Here is a 24369-nt window from a genome sequence, read left to right on the forward strand (position 1 = left end):
TTGGTATTCGTAACCTTGTGCTATTCGTCATTCCAAACTTTTCTAACAAATTCTTTGTATATTTCACCTGATTAATGAAGATGCTTTCTTTGCTTTGACGAATATTCAACCCTAAAAAATTATTAATTTTGCCCATCATACTCATTTCGAATTTGCTTTTCATCAAGTCTTCAAATTCTTTAGATAAAGCAGGGTCAGTAGAGCCAAAAATTATTTCATCAACATAAATTTAAACAAGCATCAAGTGATTTCCAACTTTCTTTCGAAATAAAGTGGGATCAACTGATCCTTATTTAAATTTAGATCGTTTCAAAAATGATGTTAATGTTGCATACCATGCTCTTGGTGCTTGTTTCAACCCATACACAGCTTTATCTAAAATATACACATGATCAGGATGTTCGTTATTTGTAAAACCTGGTAGTTGTTCAACATAAACCGTTTCTTCGAGTTCACCGTTTAAGAATGCACATTTGACATCCATTTGATAAACTTCGAAATCTTTATGAGCTGCATAAGCCAGAAAAATACGAACAACCTCGAGTCTCGCGACAGGGGAAAATGTTTCCTCATAATCAATTCCTTCTTGTTGAGAATATCCTTTAACAACAAGTCTGGCCTTATTTCGAATAATGTTTCCATCTTTGTCAGTTTTGTTTTTAAAAATCCATTTAAGTCCAACAATTGAAACATCAACAGGTTTAGGAATTAATCTCCAAACTTTGTTTCTTTCGAATTTAGACAATTCAGCTTGCATGGCAACAACCCAATCAGAGTGTTCCATTGCAACCTTAACTGTCTTTGGTTCGATTTTGGAAATAAAAACATTAAACATGCATAACTCTTGGTGAGTATTTAATACCTCATTTCTTGCATGAAGTTGAGCTCTTGTCAATACTCCCGCTTGTGGATCTCCAAGAATTTGTTCTTTTGGATGATTTCTTATCCATTTTTCTAATGGTGGATAATCAGGATCAAAATCCAAAGGTGCATCTTCAAACATAGCATCATTTTCTGATCCATTAATTGAACATGCATCCTAAGCATCGTCAAAATGTTCTTCTTCAAGAATTGGATCTTTCTCAAGTATTGGCTCGTCTTCATGTATTTGCTCCGCTTCGACGATTGGCTCCCCCTCAACATCAACATTGGTAGACATAACATCTGCTTCGTAAGAATGCTCCCCTTCAACAAAACTGTTCGAATCCAAGTGCTCCCCCTCCATTGGACCACCAGATATTACATTTGTGTTTTGATTTGAACACGAAATTGAGTCATTATCAAGCTTCGAATTTTCTGATTGTTGATTATCTTTCGCACTTCTCTCTGCATCAATTGCTTGATCTGAAATACCAAAAATCGATTCATAATTAGCATCATCCATTTCAATTGATTCATTTTCATTCAAAGAATTTTGCAAAATAGGAGAATTTGCAAATTGATGATTAGTCTTTTTAATGTAATTATCATCAAATGTCAAATTGAATGCTTCTTCCACTTTGCGAGTTCGCTTATTTAACACTCTATAAGAAACAGAATGATGTGAATATCCCAAGAAAATTCCTTCATCAGTTTTTGTTTGGAACTTCGAAAGATTATCCTTAAGATTCATTATAAAACACCTGCATCCAAAAACATGAAAAAATTTGACATTAGGTTTTCGATTATTGATGATTTCATAAGGAGTAGCATTAAACCGTTTATGAATGAATGATCTATTCTGAGTAAAGCAAGCAGTTGAAACAGCTTCGGCCCAAAGATATTGAGGTAAATTCGAATATGCCAACATTGTTCTTGCAGCTTCGCATAATGATCGATTTCTTCGTTCAACTACACCATTTTGTTGTGGTGTATATGGAGATGAAAAATTATGCGAAATTCCTTTTTCCACCAGAAATGAATCTAAAACTCGATTTTTGAATTCAGTTCCATGATCACTTTTAATTTTTCGAACTGGCTTCTTCAACGAAGTTTCCATTTTCTTGATAAAATCAATCATCATTTGTGAAACTTCGGATTTTAACCTGAGAAAATAAACCCACGTAAATCTTGAAAAATCATCTACAATTACTAGAATGTACCTTTTCTTGTTAAGAGTAGCAACTGTTGAAGGACCACATAAATCAATATGCAAAAGTTCGAGGGGTTCAACAATTTTCGAATCTATTGTGATTGGATGACCTTGTTTGTGTTGTTTTCCTACTTCGCAAGCTGCACACAAACTGTCATTATTAAGAATGGGTAAACCTCTTACCAGATCTTGTACGACAAGTTTGTTGATGTTTCGAAAATTGAGATGTGATAACCTCCTGTGCCATAACCAACTAATATCGATAGCAACCTTCGAAAGTAAACACACAACAGGTTTGCCAACAATGGGAACTATATCCAATGTAAACATATCATCTTTTCATTTTGATTTGAGTAAAACTTCATTTGTGTCAACATTCGAAATGACACTGCCTTCTTCATTAAAAAGAACTTGATTTCCAGTGCCCACAACAAGTTGTGAAACACTTATCAAATTGTGTTGTAAGCCTTCGACAAATGCAACTCGATTGACAGTGAATGTTCCAGTCGTTATCTTTCCATAACCTTTGACTTTGCACTTGTGATTATTGCCAAACTTAACCACTCCACCATTCTCTAGACTTTGAAAATCATGTAAGTTTTCCTTCTTTCCAGTCATGTGACGTGAGCAACCACTATCAATATACCACTTGTTATCGTATTGCTCATCACAAAGTACCTGCAATTATTGAAAATTTAGGTACCCAAAACTTGTTGGGTCCATTCATATTAGATGTCTTTTTCAATTGTAAAGTACAACCATTAACCCAATCATAAACCCTTGTTTTGAAACTGCCAACAAATTTAACATTTTCATTCAAAGGGTCAGATATATGAGTTTTTATTGTTTTCAAATTTTCACTGATATTCCCCTTCGCATGTTGAGTTTGTGATATATCACTTTTCGCTTTTGTGACTGGTTTCCAGGCTCTAACTGTAATGTTGGATTCCTTGGATGATGAACTGCCATTCATTGAAGGATTTGCATACTTGTCATACGCCTCATGTATCTGTTCTTTTGAAAACTTACTTGATTGATACATTTTTCCCTTTCCTTCCAACCAATGATCAATATTTCTTTTAGTTGTTATACCCTTCGCATATGAGACTTTGTCAGCTTGTTTCTTCGAATGATTATAACATTTTGCTGAACTTGGAACATAATCCACTTTTGGTTTTGACAGATATGATTCATGATAAGACGTATTGATTTGTGATTTTGAAATCTGTTTTCCAACCTTTTTCTGAAAACTTTTTCTTGGAAGTATTGTTTTTGTTTCTTTAGAAAATTTTGTTTGAATATTTGAAAATGAAGCATTTTTCTTTTCAAAATTTGAGTCTTTGATTTTCCTGTAAAAACTTTTCCTCCTTTTGAAAAATTTAACGATTTCTTATTTAAGGACTCAATAGTTTGCCTAAAAATTGTTGTTCTCGCTTGACGTTTAGAAATATTATTTTCTTTTGAGAATTTTTCAACTTGAGCTTTAAACTCTTTTGAATTTAATTTTATTGTTTTGTTGACTTCTTTAATTTCTGATTTAACATCGTCGTGCTTTGTGAACACATTTTCATTTGTGTTAACTATCTTCTTTTCAAGTTTCGACTTTTCAACCCATATTCGTTTCTGTTTTTGACGTTGAAAGATATATGAATTCTTTGTTAGATTGTTTTCAACTGTGCTTTGATTCGAAAAGAAACCCTCATCAGAAGTTTTCTTATTGTCTTCCTCTACCAAATTTTTGAATTTAGGCTTTATATTTTCAACATTACCTGTTGTTACGAAGATTTGGTTTGGGAATACAATATCATCAGTGCATTTGAAGATTCGATAAACCACAGTATTTGTTTCAAGATAATGAGCACCTTTTTCATTAAGAATTTTCTCAAACTCTTGTGAATCTATATAAACTTGATCAACAACCACTCGAGGAATTTCAACTTCTTTTGAACTTTTATTTGTCTTCGAATTTGTATTTTCTTCCTCATTATCACTATCATCTGTTTGACTATCATGTATTTCCACAAATTCCATATCACAAACTTTCAAAGTTGAAGGTTGATCAGTGTCAATTTTTACCAATGAATCTTCACATTTTTCTTTCCCTTTAAAAGAATTTGCTACATTTATTACAGACAATTGAGAACAATCTACATCCTCTAAATCACTAATTTCACTAATATTATTAGAATTATCTTCAATATTAACGAAATTAGATTTTGAATTAGATGTAGAATTCTCAGTCGTTTTCAAAATTCGAATATGTTCAGATTTAGTTAAGGTTTCATTCACAATGTTTACTAAATCATTAGCATCAAGACAATCTTCGAATTTAGCAATTCCATATCTAAACCTATCATCTGGAACTTTGTGAAAATCAGAAATTTCTTTTTCACAATCATATGAAATACTATCTACCTTAGCTCTGTCATAAGCTAAAAATGGTAGCAATTTTCTATGTTGTTCCTTACTTATCTCACTTGAATGATGTAATTCAGTTAATTTTCCATATAGTCTTTTTGCAGAATTACAAAAAATATTTCTCTGAGCTAATAACAAATTTATTTCTTTTGACAAATTCTCCCTATCTACCATAATATTCGATACTTGCAATTCTAAGTAATCAATCCTAGTGACTTTTGAATCTAACTTCTTTCTTGTCTCTAGTAATTGATCACTTAACTTTTTCGCTTCATTGCTAGCAGACACGACAATTGAATCAAAGTAAGTAACAGTTTCATCAAAAGATATTAATTCAGAATTATATGCAAAAACAGGAATATTAAAGGATTCAAGAATATTACGTACCTTTGTTGTCATCGGTGACTTGTCAGTAGACTTCGATACGAAGCATTGCCCACGCACTTCGTAAGTCTGTTCTTCGTCTGAATCCTCTTCAATCCTTGCAAACATGGCTCCATGTGATGAATTTTTCATTTCTTCATCGTCAGAACCTGAAGACCATATTTGATATGTACCATCCGATTCAGTTTCTCCATGAGCTACCAGAGATAAATTCTTTGCTTTCAACTTCACTTCCTCCAGCTTCTCTGTATAATAAGCTTCATCCTTTGTTTTATTTTTCTTTTCTTCCTTCTTTCTTAACAAGCAATCTACTGCCAAGTGATTAGCATCATTGCAATAATGGCAATTAATCCCCGTATCACCTTTCAACATCTTTTCCATTTTCTCTATTTCGCTCTTCGAATCCTTCTTTACTTCTTTTAGCTTTTCATCCGCTCTGTTTTTGTTCTCAAAATTAGCCTTCGAATCTGATGACTTGTTCTTTGTATTAAAAGGTTTCTTAAAAAATTTCTTTACTCGATTGTTTGAGTAAAATGCAACAGCTTCATCATCAGAATTCATCAGAAAACCTTCTTCTTCATTAGACTTCAATTTTTCACTCTCTCTTTCTGAACCCTTCGAAATGAGTGCCAATGGTCCACCAAGACTTGCCATTGTTTCCTCAGCTATTTCATTAACCTCATTTTCATGAGATTTCAACTGATTGTACAAGTCATTTAATGTCGAAGTGTCAAAGCTCTGCTGATTTTTCACCATCATACTTACACTTCTCCATTCCTTTCAAAGTCCCATTACAAAAATCAAGTTGAACTCCATTGATGACCTTATGATACCATAACGATTACAACGATAGATTAACTCGTTGAATTGATCATAGTAAACTTCAATGGATTCAGATTCCTTCTGTTTGAAATCCTTGAGTTCCACTAGACGTTGTTTCACAGATGTGATCTTTGTCTTTTCACTGCCTTGAAATTTGTCTTTGAGATTGTTCCAGATTTCTTTAGCTGTTGTACATGTCCTGACATAATTGTACACAACAGGAGGCAAAGCACCTCTTAATTCCCTCATGCATTTCTTCTCCAGTTGTTTTAAACGATTGGATTGATTTTCAACCTCAGAACTGCTTGAAGATACACCGATTGACTGAACTGTTGCAGGTGGATTTATTTCACCTGAAATGCAATTCCATAAATCCTCATCCAATCCGTTCAAGTAGTCTTGCATACGATCTGCCCACTGATCGTAATATTCTGGAATTAGCATTGGAATCTTTGTGGATGATCCAAGTAAATGAGAAAATGATGTCATTGAGTTAAGATTGAATGACGCCATTGTTGTACGGAACAAAACTTCAACAATAATATGAAAACTTTGAGAATTTGAAATCAAATTGTATATTTCAGATTAGAATCACACTACGAACAACCGATTCACAAAAATATTCGCAGAATCAAATCCTAGACCTAGATCAAGAAGAATTTTTCACACACAAAAAGAACGAAAACTTTTTGAATCAAACAATAGATTCAAAAATCTTTTTGAACGTATGAAAATCATATCACAGAAAGGATTCCTGCTCTGATACCAATTGATGAGATTTGGAATTGAGTTTGAATGTAATTCTAGTATGAATTGAGTAAAGTATTAACAATGAACACGAGAGTAAATAGAATATTTGATCAGCTCATATTATGCCTTTTGTGTTTACAGAATACAAAGATTAAACTGTAAAGACTATGTCTGAAAAGTTCTTCCAGATCACTAGTATAGACCCCTATTTATAGGAGAACAAAAGCATAACAGTACTAAGGACTAAGAGGTAAGACTTGACTTTATAATGCCTTAGTAAAATAACAATACATCCGAAGACCTACATATACGAAGACAACAGATACTTCGTAACAATCAAACTAACCCTTCGACTATTACAACATTTTAGCCCTAACAAAAACCCTTTTGGTAACTCTACTTCATAATTCAAGAAGGCGATGAGGGTGGCGAGCAATAAATGCCTCTTAAAAGTCTACCTCATTAGCAATCAAAGAGACCTACCTTAAACCTCCCCTGTAGAATACAAACTAGATGAGCCTAGTCGTTGTAAGACTGACAATGTGAATTAAGGGAAATGCGAGAAAGCAATGTTTATTTTAGTGTTATACATATAAATACTATTTTACTATATATACATATTGGTGGATTATATGTCTTTTAATTCTATTGACGAAAAAGTCAACAATTAAATTATATGATTTCTAATCTTTTGTCTTTTAAATAATCTTATAATTAAATCGAATATGGGTTGATCTTTTTGTATAGAAGCTAGTTTGTATGTGATTAAAATTGAAAAGAATGAGCAACCAAAAATAAAAACAAATTTAGAAGAATCTGGAACTTCAAGTTTCACGACGTTAGGAACGATCTGCCATGTCATGACACACTAAAAACACACGATTTTATTAATTTTTTTAGTTCTCAACAGCCAGCCACGATGTGGCCAAGGAGAGACCATGACGTGGCAACGAATGCAGTCACAATCCATGTAGATGTCACGACGTGGTAGAGGACTAGCCACGTCGTGACAAAGAGGCATATCGAATAAAACCTCAGTTTCAAGCATAAATTAATTCCATTTCATTCAATGGAAATTTCTAGACTTTTTAAAATGATTTAAAACTGAAAACCTACATATATAAACCATAACATACTCAAAGGAAAAAGTCTAAGTGCAATAGACTTGAGTTAACCATGCTCTGATACCACTTATGTTTCAAGCCTCATTAATTAGACCAAACAAAATGGAATCAGAAACGACAAAAAAATCCGATCTAACACTCGAAACAAATGGATCTAAACTCAACTAATCTATGCAACTTATATAGAACTCAATAGAAACGAAAAACATACCTTTGACGTCATCGTATATTTCTTCTTTTGACTAACCAATTGAATGGACTAGTGAACCCAACGGAGAGTTCCTCTCTTGTAATCGCACCCAAGACGCAAAACTCTAGCATATCTGAACAAACCACCAAGAACCATGATGAAACAAGCTCAAACGATGACAATATTCATCGCCACATCGAGGAAGAAGAGGTGTCACGTCATGGTATCGAGACTTCAGGTTTTTCTAGGTTTTCTTAAGGGTTTCGGCTTTTTGGAGTAAGATGGCTAAGTTTCCATCTATCAAAAACCGGGATTTGACCCTTTTATATATATGGAGGTGGTTTGAAACCCTAAAGATAATTTACAAATCTATTAGTAACAATCTATGCTTTTGGTAATTATCCAAGAATCAAACCATTCTAGAATATTTCATATTCTCCATGTTTTCGAATTAATTAATTAATATAGTAATCAATTAACAAAACAAGTCCCTAAAATAAATATATTTTTAGTTCTACTTTATTTGTTCTTGCGTGTAACTCAAAAAGACATTGTTATCGATAGTAATATTACCAGGCTTGTTATGACTATGAACACTATTCTAGTATTCTCCATCAAAAGCCAACTCACCGGTGAATATTGCTTCCTCCCGATGAGTATTGTTTTTCCTTTTAGGTGAGTTAGTTTCTCATCGAGGGCGAAAGTATCGATTGAAGTCGATTTCATGAGTTTAGGTTTAAATGATCCCCCTTTTTTTTGGCTTTAAAATGGCATAACGTGAGGTTTTTTTTTGGGTCTAAATGGTCACTCTAACATGGTGCATCGACTATTAAAGGTTGAAATGAACTAAAAGAGTAGGTCGTAACCTACCTCATACTCTCATAAAGCTAGAAAATAACTTTAAGAACTGAATCGACAAATTCTAAAAAATTTGTAGAGCATGTGTTATTTCCCCCTTTATATTAATTTGTTTGGTTGCATTCGTGACCCTAAAATTGTTTGTTATGAACTTTTATTTTATTTTGTTTCCATGCTCATTTGAGATTGTTTCTTGTATTTTCTCATTTTTGCTAGTGTCTTGCTAGCATTTTTTAATTAAATTCCAAATTTCAAAAAAAAAAAAAATGTGTCAACTAATTTATTAAACAATTTAATAATTGATGTTCTGATTATTTTGCTACAACTTCAAACAAAATAAAAATACACAAGCGTTATCTTTTACAATTGGGTTGTTACACTAGATTATATTGTGAATATATATTATCACTTTCTGAAATACCACATATTATCGTACATCTATGATGCAAAAAACTACTTTTTATATAAACGTTATCAATTCAAATAAGTAATTGATATGCTCTTTATCAACAAAATTATTGCATCTTATAAGCTAAAGACCTCAAAGATTATGAAATGTTTGATGATCAAATTTATTTTTAGTACTTTTATCTCTGATATTTTATATAAACTATCACTATTTAATCGAAATAAGTTTTGAAAACCCAACCTTTTAAAGATGAAAAAAATCTAATCATATTTCAATAAATTGTACATGGCTTGATACAACTTTTACATTATTCATAATTTACAAAATACTAGAGATTTTAAACCTTAGTAAGGCTTTTCACCAACATAATTCCCAGGAGGATCATAATTGCAGATCATGAACACACCCCTACCTCCAAAACAAGTCACTCTAGCACATCCGATCCGCCTACTTCTCTTCCAAACAATTTGTGTGTAATGCCCACATTCCTTCCCTCCATTGCACGAATTCAACTGGTGGTTGTACCACCGCCCCTCAGACACCCACATGGCGGCGGCTTGAGAAGGGTTCCAACGGCTACCACTCCCCCAAAAAATGTTCTCTCCATAAGGCCCATTGGAATGCTTCAACAAACAATCTTGTCGTCTTTGTCTAGCATACATACTTGCATAACGAGCGAGTTGTGGATCCCATGCTAGTGGTGGCATGCGGATTGCAGCTCGTGCTCGGTTTTGTAGAGTCATGAATTGTTTGATAGCATTATGTGAGTGGCTTCTTGGGTGTTGGATGGCATTGGAGCTTGACATGAGGAGACTAAGGAAGAAAACCAACATCATGGAAGTGGCTTCAGGAAAACCCATTGGGAGGAAATTTGGTATTTCGCAGTTAAGAAAATTGCTAGATTTGTTTCATGTTTTGTAGCCTAGATATTCTATAATAAAAAAGTGAGAATTAGGTGGCACCCATGTTCAATGATTATTGTCACATTGTTTCTTTTCTTTTGGAACAACAAAGGGGTGGTGCTTATATGTCTGTCATTCCTTTATTCTTTTTTATTTTTATTTTGGTCAAATGTAAAACTAATAATAATATATTTGTTATTGACTTATTTGTTATAATATTTTATTTCTATACTTAACGCTATAATACTCTATGTTAGAAAAAAAAATGGTTATAATAATATTATCCAAATACAATTTCAAATAAAATATTCGACTAAGTTATATAAATAGTACCTATTGTTTACAAAAAATATCATAAGTTTAGGCTTTATTTATTTTCTTTGACGCCGATGATAAATGTGGCTTGATGTTGTCATGGTGTTGGTCTTTAACCATTTTGAAAATACATTTTTACTCTTATATGATTTATTTATTATTTTAAACTATTTATTTAACTACATATTATTATTAAATATGGTTGGGCCTAACACCCACCATTACCCTCGTCCCCGCTCCTCTCGCACTTTAAACCGAGGTCTATCTCCTTCTCATATATTCGGCTCCTGTCACCATAAATATTCGACTAGGCCACTGCTTTTGGTTTCCTCTTCTAAGCCCTCACTTTTACTACCTATAATATCACATTGTCCAACGGACGATATGGGTGAGTTCATTTTGGGGATATAGAACTGAAAAAGTCTTTTCCTTCTTAGGTTGTCTCATCCTCGTCTGAGATGAAGGAATGAGTGTATCTATAACGAAGAAGGGAGATAGAGGGGTCGAGATATGAGAAGATGGATGTTGGCAGTTGATACTCATGTCTCCATAGAGCATAAAGTGAATGTGTCATAAAGATGACCTCCGAGATGAGAACCCGAAACTTGTAAGAACAACAAACATGGAAAAGTAAATCAAATATGAGCGGTCAGACATAAAGATGTATACAAATTAGCAGAAAATGCATCCGAGAACTTGCACACGAGACAAACACGAGGGAGTAAGTCAACGTAAGTAGTAAAACAAATCAAGGACAAACCAAAAGGCAAGCACATATGCAAAAACTGTAATTGGCAATGTAGATCATATAAAAATACATACGAGGTAGAGAGAACATCCATCGACCCTAATGTTTTGCCTTTATACTCTTATATATGAGGTCATGTCCTTGAAAAGAGCAAGCTCCTCCATGTCTAGCCTCACATTGTATTCCCATTTCCTTCTAGGATGTCCTCTCCTCCTTTTACCATCAATCAAATTTGACTCTACCATCCTTATCGTTATTGATGGCAACCTCCTACGAACATGCCTATACCACCTTAATCTTCATTCCTTTGGTTTTTTAGTGATTCGCGACAATCCTAACGAGTTTCTTATAACTACATTCAAAATCATATCTAGTAAATTCCAACCACAAGTCCACCTCAACATCATTATTTCAGTTACTTCCAATTTCCTCCCATGTTCGTTCTTGGACAAACAACATTCAAATCCATACATCATGGTAGGTCTAACGACTACCATTTTGAATTTCCCCTTTAGCTTCAATGGTACTTTCGTATCATACGAGACTCCAAAGGACGCCCTCCAATGAACCAACCTGATTTTATATGATGGATGAAATCTATCTCTACATACCCTCCCTTAGGATAAGAGATTGCTAGCCTAAACTTACATCTACTCCTTCATGATTCACCTCCCCAATAAAGTTTCACCAAAGATACTCCATCCTAATACTATTGATATGTGCCCCTTTCTCTTATAATGTTACCCTTCATGTGTCCAAACGAGCCTTCAACTCAACTGTACACTTACCACCAACACAATGTCATCGGAAAAAAACATGCACCAAGGCACTCCCCCTTGTATCTCACGAGACATCTCATCTAATATCAATGAAAGGAAATACATGTTAAGACCTCTGATGAAGTCTAATTTCAACAGGGAACATCTTTGTATCATGATCGAGGTTCTAGACCGATAATACATATCCCAGATAGCCATGACTTATCTCATAGGAACCTATCTAGCTTCCAAGTACTTCCCAATCACATGCCATTGAGCATTATCATATGTCTTATCTAGATCGATAAACACCATATATATATATATATATATATATATATATATATATATATATATATATATATATATCATTATTTCTTTGTCTAAATTTCTCCATGAGACGTCTAAGAAGGTGGATCGCATGGTAGTCGTTGACCTCCCATGCATGAAACCAAATTGGTTTTTGGCAACATTCATGATGCTACACAACCTAGCCTCCAACACTCTATCCCATAGTTTCATCGTATGCCTAATAAGCTTAACACATATATAGTTTTCGCAAATTTAAGCATCGCCTTTGTTCTTATATATATTAGGATAATAGTACTTGATCTCCATTCTTTAGGAATTTTGGCAGTCTCTAAGATAATGTTAAATAAATATGTCAATAACCTAAGTCATTCCTCCCCTCTACAAACTTTGTTCTGACCCATGTTTCTCAAATCCCACTTTACTTCCTCGGTACAACTTTGTTCTTGCACATCTTCAAATCCCATTTTGCTTCCTTGGTACAACTTTGTTTTTGCATGTCTTTCATAAATCTCACTTTACTTCCTCGATACTCATCCTCAAGCATGAACCCTCTTCGTCATTATGGGGCCTCTCTATAGCAACTTCTACAATCAAGCCCCTCACTGTGTAAGGGTTATCATTAAACAAAGAATGGACATAGCTACCCTAGTTCCTTTTAATATCATCATTATTCACTAGAAATTGGTCATTATCATCCTTAATAAGATGACAATTCGTGTATTCGTGTCATGAAAACGTGTCAGTAAAAAATTTGACACGATACGAATACACGAAGAGAAATAAGCTTTATCTCAATTTTCAAAATGTATTCATGTCATGTCGTGTCGTGTCACTTACATATTCATGTATTCGTGTCTTGAATTGCCGCCTAAAATTCCATAAGTCCCTTTCTCATCCTTAATACTAGTTGTTAGCTTATAAGCTAGTTTATCAAAAAACTATCTCAAGTAGCTTATCAAAATGCTAGTTTGTAACATAAGTTTTAACTTATAAACTAGTTTACCAATAAACTATCTCAGAATGCTTATCAAAATGCTAGTTATCAAAATGCTAGTTTATAAGCTATGAAATAATTTTTGTAGTCTTAGCAAACATTGAACCATAATAAACTTAAAAGGTAAGCTATTTTTATATGTGCCAAACCAACTCAAAATGTCTAACCGTCTATTTATTATTTAGGCTATTGATAATTATTTATTATTCATTTTTAACTATATATCACATCACATATTATATTATTTAAGTATTATGTCTAACCGTCTATTTAGGCTGTTGATAATTAATTATTATTCATTTTTAACTATATATCACATCACATATTATACTATTTAAGTATTTATAATACAGATGTATAGTAGATTAGATTAAAAGGTGATGTATAGTACATTAGATTAAAAGGTTATGAAGGGAAAGATTCCAGACTCCATTATTGAAAAAGGAATGGTTTTTCCTTTTTGCTTTCATGCAGCCAGTTGGAAAAGTGGACACTGATCCCTTTCTTTGACAACGAAGTGAATTAGTATTTAGTAATACGATTCAAATGATTGATTGAGGATATTATCACTTAATTGATTAAATATTATTATGATAGTATACTAGTTGTGAGACCCGTATATTATACGGGTTGATTAAAACAAAATGATAAGTACGAACGATTAAATAGAAATTTTATTTGAATTTGAAATTGAAATAAATGAAAATTATCAAAAACATGAAAAAAATAAATAAATTAAAATTATGTGTTTAGTATGTACTAAACGGGTTAATTATAACAAAATGTTAAACATAAAAGTTTAAACTGTAAATTTATTTGAAATTGAATTTGAAATTTAAACTTTAAAATTAATAGTCATTATGGTAGGTTTAATTTATAGAAACTAAATTAATGATATATTGAAAATGAAAATTAAAGTAATAACAAGTGGAAAATAAATATATCTTAAATTATGACAAAATGACATGTGACTAATTTTATGAGAGAAGGACATGTGGCAAAGTTATTTTTATTTATTAGGGTAGATATAACAACGATAAAAAAGGAAAAAAAGACAAGGATTAAATTACAGTTTTGGTTTTGATTCAGTCCGATTATTGAAAATTTGACAAAATGTATCTCTATAAGTTAAAGATACATTACATATCCTTAGTCTATTTAAAAACATAATTCTATCCTTACTTTTAAAATTTTGTTTTTCTTTATATATATATATATATATATATATATATATATATATATATATATATATATATATATATATATATATATATATATATACACTTGGTCTGGTAAGAACCCAAAAATTCATAGGAATCGTGATGACTATTCTTCATCAATCATTTCGTCAACGACACAAACGTCAAACATATTTACTTGTTCGTGATGCGTTCGTACGCAGCGCACGTAAATGAAACATAATACGGACTCAGGGGAATAATCATGCACAACGAACATCAATTGAACATCATTTAAATGCGTTTTTCTTTTCTTTTACATTTATTTTGGTTTTTTTATTATTCGTTACAAAAATTAATTTTTTTTATCTTAAATAGATCTATGCTCAGTTTTAATGTTTTTATATTTTTTTCGTTCTTTTATATTTTTTTCATTTTATTTATATTTTTTTGTTTTTTCAAAATAAAAATATATTTTTCTTTTTTCAAAATAAAAATATATTTTTCTTTTTTTTTTTTTCGTTTTTTTAATATCTTTAGTACATACTTGAAGATAGTAGGGTTTTTTTTGTTTTTTTTTTATTTTATTTTTTAAACTAAATATTGGTTTGAGTTTTTAATGTTTAAAAATTATAAAATTTTAAATAAGAAGAATATTAAAAATCATAATATTTTCCATTCATACTTTTTTTTAACCATATTATATTTTGATCATAAAATTTTGAATCATAACCATATGATGCATCATACAATTTTTGATCATATTAATTTGGATGATAATATATTGAATTAAATAAAGTTTTTATTCAATACAATATTTGGATCATTATAATTTTTAAATCATTTAATTTTGAATTATAAAAAGTATAATAATTAAGTATCATTAAATATTTGAATCAAAACATTTTTAGATCATAACAAGTCAAAGATCATAAACATATTGAATCATAATATTTTTGAATCATAAATATTTTATATCATCTTTATTTTCATCATATTATGTTCAACATTTAAAAAAAAAACTTTAATCTTTTAAAATCAAGTTTGGTATCTAAAACAAGTTATTTTAAAAAAAATATATATTTTTTTACAAAGACATTAGAATAGTGAGTAGAAGTATTCCTTAAATTTTTATAATTGGTGGAGAATTTTTTTCTGGGTTTATATATATATATATATATATATATATATATATATATATATATACACACACACACACACACACACACACAGAGAGAGAGAGAGAGAGAATTCATTTTTAAGGAATTTGGTTTTTCAGATTTTATTTTTCAAAGAAAAAAAAGTTATTATGTAAAAACGAAATGGATTCAATAAAAAAACCCATTAAAGGTGTGATGGACACGTGTCCTAGGATGGGAGTTACTTTGGTGCGTCCAAGACTCTACCACAACGAAACTTTAAGACCATAAAGTATGGGTGGTATTATAAACCAATGACGGCTGAGTTGGCACCCCATAACCTCGTTATAACACCATGAACACCACCCCTAAATGGTGTTATGACATAAAATATGATAATATCAATGTGCTTTAACGTGGAAAATTAACCAATCATCATTCTTCTTTTCTTCTCATTCTCTTTCTTTCTCTAGCTCTTAACATGTAATAACATAAAAAAAAACCACTTCCTATATGGTATTAAGATGATGTTAAGGTTGAGATAACACGTGAAATGGTGTTATAACATTGACATATACCCAATGCTATAAGGCAATTGCTCTACCACCCTTCACTTTTTCCCGGGTCATCTTTCAACTTTCTAATACATACATAAATGGCCCTCGTATTTGTTAAGTTAATTAGTTTTTTTCACATTAAATCTTAACCATCCAAATTTTCAAATAAACAACCTAGGTTAGTCCTTAAGGTTCCTACTAATATATATATATATATATATATATATATATATATATATATATATATATATATATATATATACACACACACACACATACACAAGTAGGTTAAAGAGAAAACATAAATATCTTGCGAAAACGCAAAAACTGATTTTATCTTATAAAAATCAAACACAAGTACTATGAAAATTAAATTTATTAGCAATAAATTACAGATAATAAGTTTATATTGGATTGTGTTATGATAATATAGATTTAAAGACGGTTTAACAACTATTTTTTTTCACGCCCTTAACCACTATTCATGTTTTCATAATAAAAATGTCAAAAATCATGTTTTGCTAATATGAAACAATTTTTTATGTATCATCGGTTATCATCATTTAGTTCAAAGTTTGGATGGATTATTGTCCAAAATATAAGATTGAGATGACACAATCTCATAGTTTTCTCTTGCTTTCACAATTTCGCAAATTATTTTCATTTTCGCATGAACCATATATATATATATATATATATAATATTGTTTAATTTTTTTCTTTTTATATTTTTTCGCTTACATTTTATTTTATTTATTTATTTATTTTATTATTTAGATTTTATTTGACATTTTTTTTTCGAATACATTATTTAATATTTTTCTTTTTTACATTTTGTTCGTTTATATTTTTTTGAATAATTTTTTCTAATTTTTTGATAAGTTTTTTGAATACATTTCGTTTATATTTTTTTGAATAATTTTTTTTTTTAGTTTTTCGATGATTTGTTTGAATATATTTTTTTTGACATTATGTTTGTTTATATATTTTTTTTTGTAGAAAATGTAAAAAAAAGGGTTTTTAAATGTCCATATTTTTAAAATAGATTAGGTATAAAATTAATTTTTAATAGGATTAATTAATAGATAGACTAGCCGAAATTTGAAAATGAGTTTCAAGTTATATAATGGCTAATTGGAAACCATATAACTTAAAAACGAACAAAATTTCTAAAAAAAATGAACTCGAAAACCATGACCCATGTGCTTGAGTTATTAGAAATTTTATTAGCATTGCCATTCATATGTGTTTGAGTTATAAGAAATTTTATTAGCATTGCCATTCATAATGAAATGTAAAAATATTTCTAAAATTAAAACAATGGAACTCGAAGCCATTGACTCTCATTTCAAACTCCGATTAGCCTATAGAATAACCCTATTAATATAAATAATTTATACCCAACTAGGGAAGAAACCTCGCTTTGCGGGGTTGGATACATCAAAGAAATGGATAAAACGAGAAGATTTTAATGAGTTACAATACCCGATATTAAACAGTTGAAACAAAGATGATAATAATAAATTGCAAATATAAAAGTTGAAAGTGTAGTATATGGTGTCTTTAGCCTTCACTTTTGTAGATTCTCCTGCATTAGTACACAACATAGCAATTTGTTTATCAAGATTTTTAGTGGAAAAAATAAATTAAATACTCCTCTTCACTATATAATATTACCACATAACAATATACTAAGCTAATTCAAATAATTACCGAGGTGTATACGACTTCATTTCAGGAGGGGCCTACTCATATGAAACTTTCATGAACTTCTCAATTTTATCAAACATTTTGACAAAAAAAATATGTTGTCTGTCTAATTTGCATCCATTGGTCTTTTCTTTTGCGAGGTCAGATTCCTATATCAAGCAAAAACAATAGAAAAAAGAAAATATTCATTTATTTAATAGGAAATAAGAAGAGTAAAAGAGATACTTGAGGAGTGCGTAATCAACGAAGCAATAACCTTAAGTTTTCTCAATGTCTTCTTCTAGGCAGGACACAATAACCAAAAAAAAAAAATTTGATCATGTTTCTGTAAATGTATATATGGGCAAGATGAAGTAGCATGTCACAATTATTTGAGAGATTACATGATGGCGATGGATGAAGATGGAATAGGAAACAGTAAAAAAAAAGTAAATTTGAAGCACATTGCTATTTTAGTGAATTTAACACCTCAAAATGGAAAATGCACCTAATGGGAATTTGCTTTGAATGGGCAGCCTGCACAACACAAGTCGTCATAATTCAGATTTCGGACACAAAAAAATAGGTGATAGAAAAGATGGTTTATTAAAGGTTAAGAAATGGATTGGAATTCCTCTTTCTAATGGTAAGTAAAAAACTATTTGTAATGACAAATAAACATTAACCATAAAAAAAACCACAATTCCCTTTATTTCTAATTTTTCCCTATTTAGATTATCACATTGATATATTGCCCTTGCTACCTTCTAAAATCATAAAAATCCATGACATATCCCATAAAAACACCATTTTGACCTTTATGCTTATTTTCACAACAAATCATACATTGATTATTTTATCACGGATGGTTTCTAATCCATTTCGGTGAGTATGATGGACAGTCGTAAGGTATTTAACCCTCCTCTTTGAGTGCTCTATTATAAAAAATTGTTATTATTATATGATAATTTTTTCTTATTTCAATCCAACAAATGAAACAATATTAGAAATTTTCTAATGTCATTTTATGACAACTCCTGCTAAAGGTTATCATGAAAAACTGGGCAATCAAAAAACTAATAACTGGAAAAAAATATCAAATTTACCGGGTAAAACCCATAGTTATAGTAGCTTTTATATATCAACAGCAGTTCCAAGAGAAAGTGATAGACTGAAACAGTACCTATAACAACTTTTGTATTAGATTTAGTTTCCACACTCTTCTCCATCACATATCGTTGTGGTGGAACTATTTTCCTTGTAGTCAATTGTGTATCAGAAAGAGTCCTCCACTTTCAGCGATGGAATTAGAGACGGAATCTATCTGTAGCAAATCAGAGACGGATTATTGAGGGAACAGCGACGGAACTCACAAATATTTCGAACAAAATACTTATAGAATTTCAGAGAGGTATTAGCGATGGATCAATGACAGATTTGTAAGGATTTATTGACAAAAAAACGTTTGCTCGCTAATCCGTCGCAAATTAAAACATCCTAACGAGAGAACAACGACGGATTACTAAAATCACACACCTTTTTTTTGGCCTTCGCCAATCTCTCGCAGAAAATGGGCAACTCTTGTTTTTCATTCCCCGCTTTTCTTCGTTTTTCCGTTCCCTCCTTTTATTTCCATTCCCGCTTCTCTTTTTTTTTTTTTTTTTTTTTCATTCCCCCATTTTATTTTAATTCCCTCTACCTTTTTCCCAAAGCTCTGAACAATTTCATCCCAAATCCCTAATCGAATCTCTGTCCACTGAAATCCCTCCTCTGCCCAGAAATCACCTCCACCACCGTCCACTTGCATCGCCCCCTGTTGACTCACTTTTTCCCTGCCAACGCCATTCCTTTATCCTCGATCGTAAACACGAGCAAATCTCAAGTAGTCTTCATCAGCTCCTAATTTTGGTTTCTACTGGTGTATAAGTGGCTTCTAAACATGTAAGGAGCAAATTCAAACCACTGCAATTACAATTTATTATTATTTTTTCTTTTTATTATTGTAAGCTCCCAGGTCACAATATTTTCGGTATATTTTAGTAATCGTGTCTCTGATTGCTTGAATTTCGAACTTGTGAGATTGCCAGAGGTTTTATGTGATAATTTTCGGTATTAGATTAGACGTTATTGGAAAAGTTGAGACTGTTTTGTCTAGTTATTTTCCTTTTCAAATTTTTTGTAAATCTAAATGAGATGCCTATTTTATTACTGTTGTCTAGAGCTTCTTTCTAGCCATGACGAAGATCGTCGGGACCTTGGGCACGAAATCACGAGCTGTTGAAATCATTTCAAGCTGCCTTCAAGTTGGTATGTCATGTGATCTTCACTTTCTATTGTTTAATTTAGGATTTAGAACTACCTCGGGTTTATAGGAGATGCATTTTAACTTCAAGGTCAAATGTGTCAAAATTTTGAATTTTGACTTTATCCGAATTTTATGTTAACTTTGAAGATTCAATTCTCTAATAGAACTTCGTTTTCTTACAATTTAACACATTTCCATTATATTCATTCAAATATCTAAGCATCTCACTCAGTTGCTCGTCATTTGACAACACAAGTGGAAATACATCTCTGGTTTTGGAAGGTTTTGCTTTTTGTTTATCATGTTTATGTTAGGGAAACTGATTGAACTTGTATAGATGAACCAAAATTGCATTCATTAATTTGACAAGTTTTCTATAATGAACTTGCTGATGTATTGCTTCATGTACTATCTTAAGTGTCTTATAAGACACTTAATTAACTGATACTTTCTTATTTCTCTCTTTTTGTATGTGTAGTTGCACGGTTTGATTTTTCATAGGGTGACATTGAATTTCATCAAGAGACATTGGAAAATCTTAAAATGGATATCAAGAGCTTGAAAAAACTACGTGTTGTAAGTTTTTTTCCTGCACCAAAAAGATTGAAAAACTATCCCTGTGAATTTCACTCACTTGTGAAGTTGATAATTCCTTATATACAAGGTTTTTCATTTCATAATATGATGGTAATATGTAATTATATATAAGTTCTCTGGAAGCAAAAACCTTGGTCATCTTTACACCCGATCAAGAAAAAGAAGCCACTTCCAATCTTTTACCAATAAACTTTAGTATCAAATACTTATGTATTTTAGGAAATCATTGTTAAATAAAGCTATATATTGATGTTCCAAACACTCATAGTATATGCCTCTTTGGTAATTTATTATCAATTTCATCTTAACCTACCCCAACTAGATTGCTAAAAGATGTCTTGTCATTAGTTTGTTACTTCTTACAAACTGCATTATTATGCCTAATTCAGGTCTTCTTTGTTTTCATGCTTTCTGATACTTCAAACTACGATTCCCATATGAAGGTACATATTCATTTCTCCTAATGAAAGTAAATTTAGTTTCTCTGAATCATACATTGTAATTAATTGCTGATACCCTCTCCTTAGACTCAATCATGGATCCTAGAATCCATGACATATACAAACCATCATACTAGACAATCTTTGGTTGTCACAATAGTAATCATTAAGCCAAATTACATGCTTAAAGTATGTTTCTTGCTTCAAGGATTAGGCTATTTAAACAAGCAAGATGTCAAGAAGATAATCATAATATTGGTAATTTTATATCATGTTCATTTTATGATATTTCCCTTCCATGTTATGGGTGTTTTTCTATAATCTAGAGAGGTAGACATACTTGTAATTTTTCATATACTTGTGTCCTTGGTTCTTCAAGATCACATTAAGGATAAAGTTTACTTTTTTTATGATTTGGAATTTCTTTAAGCACTTTAAAGTGTCAATTCTCTTATTCTTGCAGATAGGACTTCTGTTTTCAGAAGGACAGTGTGATTAAAAACAGTGATGGTCACATATATTATTTACAATCAATTAGATGGTGATTGTTGGCCTTGGTATGAAATCAAATTTCTCATAATAATGTTTATGAGTAGATATATAACACCATTCTTATATAATCTACATACTTTACAGGGATATGAAACAAATAGATTTACTCTTACATCACTACTAGAGGAAGGACGGAAATGGGACATCTGGTTAGAAGTTCTCCATTGAATGTCTTGTTTTTTTAATAATATATTTTTTCAAGTTCTTTTCACTTGGAGATAACATAAGGGTCCTTTTCTTGGTTGCAATTATTCTTTATCAATTTGTACTTTACAGAAACATTGGTGGTAGTAAACTAGTTATAAATTTGAAGGGTATTATTGTAATTTGGCCAATAATCTTGTATTTTTTTTATAGGTGGAAGGTATGCGATCTCTTCGGTGAATAAATATAATCAATCACAATTCAAGTCAGTGCTTTCCATTAATTGGAAATTTTGGATGTCTACAAAAAACTTCAGGTCAGTGCATCACTATTCACATGCTTGGGAGACTTGTAGTCTGCTTCTTTACACAACTTTTTTTTTATTTCACTTCCATTTTCTCGTATTCTGAATCATTTATGTTCCGGGTTTAGGCTTAGGTGGAACACAGTCAAATCCTTCCTTGATCTAAAGACTACTACCAAGATTCATGTAAGTTATTTCCAATTTTTTTACCTAAAAAATAACTGCATTTTTGTAAAAAATGGTTGAGTTGACAAGGAATGTTTGGGACCAGAAAAGAAACAATCTTTGTTTATCAGCACTTACTCCAGACATAACTAAGAAGGGTAAAACGATCATTTTATTGCATTTATATGAATTATGTATTCCTCTTTTACATACAAACCGAACTGAATGAAGATACCCAATATACAAAGAACTTTGAGGCAATCCACAATTTCAAGCTCGGGCTAATACTAGTTTTGTATCAATTGCAGATGTAATTAAGGTATTCTTTTCAAATATATCGAAATTTCTTTCCCAAAAAATATATATTGACAATTGTCAGCTTATGAGCCATCCTTGATCTTTTAAGCTATGTCCAATGGATTTTTGGTCAAGAATCATTAAATCATGTAAAGTTTTTTTTTTTTTTTTTTTTTTTTGTGTTATTATGAGGTTTAGTGATAAGTTTTCCCTTCATCTTTAGGTATTTTTGTTCAGATGGAACTTTCGATTAGATGATTCCCTTAACAACAAGCTGGAATGATAAGTTTTCTGATTTCCCACTTTTGTATTTTTATTAGGGGAATGTGCTCATTGCTGTTCTTTCAAATTGCATGGTTGACATTGATTAGATGATGCTTCATCTTTAGGACCTTTTTGTTCAGGTGGAACTTTTGATGATGAGTATGAGGACATTTCTGTCTTTTACACTTTTCCAGATGGGACAAAAATTGCAAATTTTGTCAAATTGACATCAATCCAATTCACACCAAACAGGGTACAAGTTCTCTGTTCTTTCTTCTATGACTATTTACATGTAGGTTTTAGACAGCAAATACCAAAACAAGTTCCTCGAAATGATTGATTTCAAGCATATTTTTAGTTTTATTAAATAATATTTCATGGATAAAACCTTTAAATAACATGTGCATAATTTTAATTGATGTCACTTTCAGAGTTCTTGTGGTACATGTCTTGATAAAGGTAGTTATAGGCAATCAGAGAAGGGCACAATGAAAGACCTAGAGACCAAGGTTAGTTCTTTAATTTCCTTTTTAATTAAAAATATTGCATCTTTTTTTATAAATGCTAAATGAGCTGTTAATTTTGGTGTGACTATTAATTTCTGAAGACCAATTCAATCACAATATTTTCTTTCCTTCCATTGCAGGAAAAGTAAGTGGAACTTGGTTTGCCTAATTCCATGGGATTAAACGTGAATTGGAATCCAATTCCATTCCGATCCTTAATCGGATGCAAGTTATCAAGCAATGTTAAACTTTGATATTAAGTGTTTTTGGTAAACTTTTGATAGTTGATTTTTTGGTATTTTAATGTTAATGTTTGGTTTTAGATTGTAAAATTATTGGATGCTTTTGGTATTTAAATGATAATGTTTGGTTTGTGTTTGTATAATTATTTGATGTTTGTGGTCTTTTTTGTTTTAGATTCATTAAAAAAAAAACTGATATCATTTATTTGTGTGGGATTAGCGATGGAAAGGAAAACAGTCACATCTTAATTTTTTGCGAGGGATTAGCTACCGGGTTAGAAAACAGATATAGTGGCTTGCTAGGGATTAGCGATGGTATATTGTCATTAAATTTTGTCGCCATTATCATAAATAATTATATATTAAGTGATCAATTTGCGATGGATATTCCGTCGCTAAGGTCGTCGCAAGAAAAATTTAGTCCATCGCTAAATCCCTCACTTAGTCATTAGCCACGTTTAAATTGGCTATGGAGTAAGTCTGTCTTTGATCTGTCGCAAATGTTCTTTAGTGACAGAATAGCGACGGATTAGTCTGTCGCTAAAAACCATGTTTCTAGTAGTGTCGGTACAAAAAAATTAACGATAACAAAAAAAAAATAAAGGCCAAATTTTGAGATCCAATCCCTTGTTTTTGGCTGCCATAAGGTAGAATCAAATGAGTGTCATTAGATAGAAGATCTAAAAGCAAAGAAGTGAAAGCAACAAACGCAGAAGCAACTATGATTAAAGTTGTCAACAGTGAATGGATAGGTTAGATTCTAGAAAGATGTTTCTCTTTGTTTTAAAAAAAATCAAGATTTGAGCAGGGTAAATGTGATGAGAAGGGAAAAGGTATAAGTAAGAAAATAAATCGAAAGATGACAACGTTTTTTCCCTAAAAATATATCGAACAATCAATTATGCGTATAAAACCTAAATTTTTGATACCAATTTA

At 31.2% G+C, this 24369-nt stretch overlaps 1 protein-coding gene and 1 long non-coding RNA gene across 12 annotated transcripts; one reads left to right on the forward strand and one right to left on the reverse strand.

Annotated features, from left to right (window-relative positions):
• Positions 1-9267: 9267 nt before the first annotated feature.
• Positions 9268-9975, reverse strand: LOC111894824 (pathogenesis-related protein PR-1). Its single transcript, XM_023890921.2, has one exon. It carries the CDS (start codon positions 9884-9886, stop codon positions 9371-9373), a length of 516 nt encoding a protein of 171 aa, XP_023746689.1. The 5' UTR covers positions 9887-9975; the 3' UTR covers positions 9268-9370.
• Positions 9976-18803: 8828 nt separating this feature from the next.
• On the forward strand, positions 18804-23576 carry LOC111894831 (uncharacterized). 11 transcript variants are annotated; one of them, XR_002851327.3, is made up of 12 exons: positions 18808-19558; positions 19837-19924; positions 20401-20498; positions 20909-20962; positions 21423-21516; positions 21596-21660; positions 21869-21971; positions 22088-22145; positions 22356-22443; positions 22645-22938; positions 23117-23194; positions 23332-23576. It is a non-coding gene; the product is annotated as an uncharacterized LOC111894831 (long non-coding RNA). The 11 variants fall into 11 exon arrangements; XR_008225729.1 differs by having other exon boundaries at positions 18805-19558; positions 22231-22938; XR_002851323.3 differs by having other exon boundaries at positions 18806-19558; positions 22088-22570.
• Positions 23577-24369: the final 793 nt, after the last annotated feature.

Source organism: Lactuca sativa, chromosome 8 (assembly GCF_002870075.4).
Source record: "Lactuca sativa cultivar Salinas chromosome 8, Lsat_Salinas_v11, whole genome shotgun sequence".
Lineage (NCBI taxonomy): Eukaryota > Viridiplantae > Streptophyta > Magnoliopsida > Asterales > Asteraceae > Lactuca > Lactuca sativa.